Below are 1,203 nucleotides of genomic sequence, written 5' to 3'. Positions count from 1 at the left end.
TTGAGGGGAAGGAGGGGGGAGAGGGGAGGAGAGGAGGGGCAGAGGCTTCGCTTCAACTCGAAAATAAACAAGTTGCAGCGCATGTGCCCGCGCACAAACACACAAGGCACATCTGAAAGCCATCGCGGCCCATTTCCAGGCTCGGCTTCCTCCCTCGCGCAGCTCCGCAACGCTCGCAAGCCAAGCCGAAGCCCGGGGCCCTTTAAAGCCCCCTCGGCCGCGCTCGCTTACCATGCTGAAGTCCAGCAGGTCACTGAGCTCTTTGTCTGTCCCAACTGCAGCCATTCTCTGCTGCTGCTGATTCATACTCCCACAGCCTCAACGGTGGCAGTCCTGCAGAAAGCGAGGGGGAGGGGAACAGAGATTTTAATGACTAGAGCAAACTGCCCACCCCATCGATGAATATTTAAAAAAAAAAAAAAAAGAGAGAAAGGAGGAGGGAGGAAAGAAAAAAAAAATCCTTTGCGTCTCTCCAGCATCCAACTTCTCCTCCGAGGACACAGCCAAAGTCCTCACATAGCACCCAGAGGCAGGAACAAGCGCTCTATTGACCAGACACACTTGTATGTTAGTTTTTTTGCTGCCAATTCCACTAGTTCGGGCCAATTCTGTTCCTGGCGTGCGGCGAATGAAAAAAAAAAAAAAAGGAGAAAAAAAAAAAAGAGTCAACTCATTTATCAAAGGGTTCAGGCAAGTTATCACTCAGGCGCTTGTCTGGCTCGGCTTCGCCCCCTCTCCTTCCCCCACGCTCGCTCCCCGCAGGAGGCTCTCTTGTCCTCGCCTAGTTTTCTTTAAAAAAAATAGAAAAAAAAAAGTCTGATTTTATGCCTTTTTGCCGGCAGTTGCAGAGCACCTGCAGCTTCTTTTTGAGAAAGACCGAATTYAGGGATGTCCAGTAACTTCAAAAAGCCATGCCATACCTAGTGGGAACCGAACCTCTCCCCCCGCCGCCCCAAAAAAGGACTGGGGGGGGAAATATATATATTGTCTTCTGACGGTACTGCAAAAATACAGCCCTCCGGGAAGCCTTGCAAGATAGATAAATATTATTCTTCCTAATTTTACAGATTATTTTTTTTAAGGGAGATTGATCTTTTTGGCTAACTCACTGTGATAGAAAAATATTTCTTTGGGAGGGAGGAAAAGAGGCCTGGGATGAGATAAAAGATTCCTTTTTTTCCTCTATCTTTTTTTTTTTTTTTT

At 47.7% G+C, this 1,203-nt stretch overlaps 1 protein-coding gene across 1 annotated transcript in view; it reads right to left on the bottom strand.

Moving 5' to 3' along the window:
- The window catches only part of TCF3 (transcription factor 3), a 74,225-nt gene extending 73,818 nt beyond the window's left edge, over positions 1 to 407 (bottom strand). The window contains exon 1 of the mRNA XM_085313116.1: positions 232 to 407. Coding sequence (XP_085169242.1) covers positions 232 to 306 — 75 coding nt within the window. The 5' untranslated portion in view covers positions 307 to 407. The remainder of the gene's footprint in view (positions 1 to 231) is intronic.
- Positions 408 to 1,203: the final 796 nt, after the last annotated feature.

The sequence above is a fragment of the Rhea americana genome, unplaced genomic scaffold (genome assembly GCF_003343005.1).
Source record: "Rhea americana isolate MKP2758 unplaced genomic scaffold, rheAme1 scaffold_378, whole genome shotgun sequence".
NCBI lineage: Eukaryota > Metazoa > Chordata > Aves > Rheiformes > Rheidae > Rhea > Rhea americana.
Note: the sequence above shows the minus strand (reverse complement) of the source record. Positions and strands in the feature narration are given on the sequence as shown.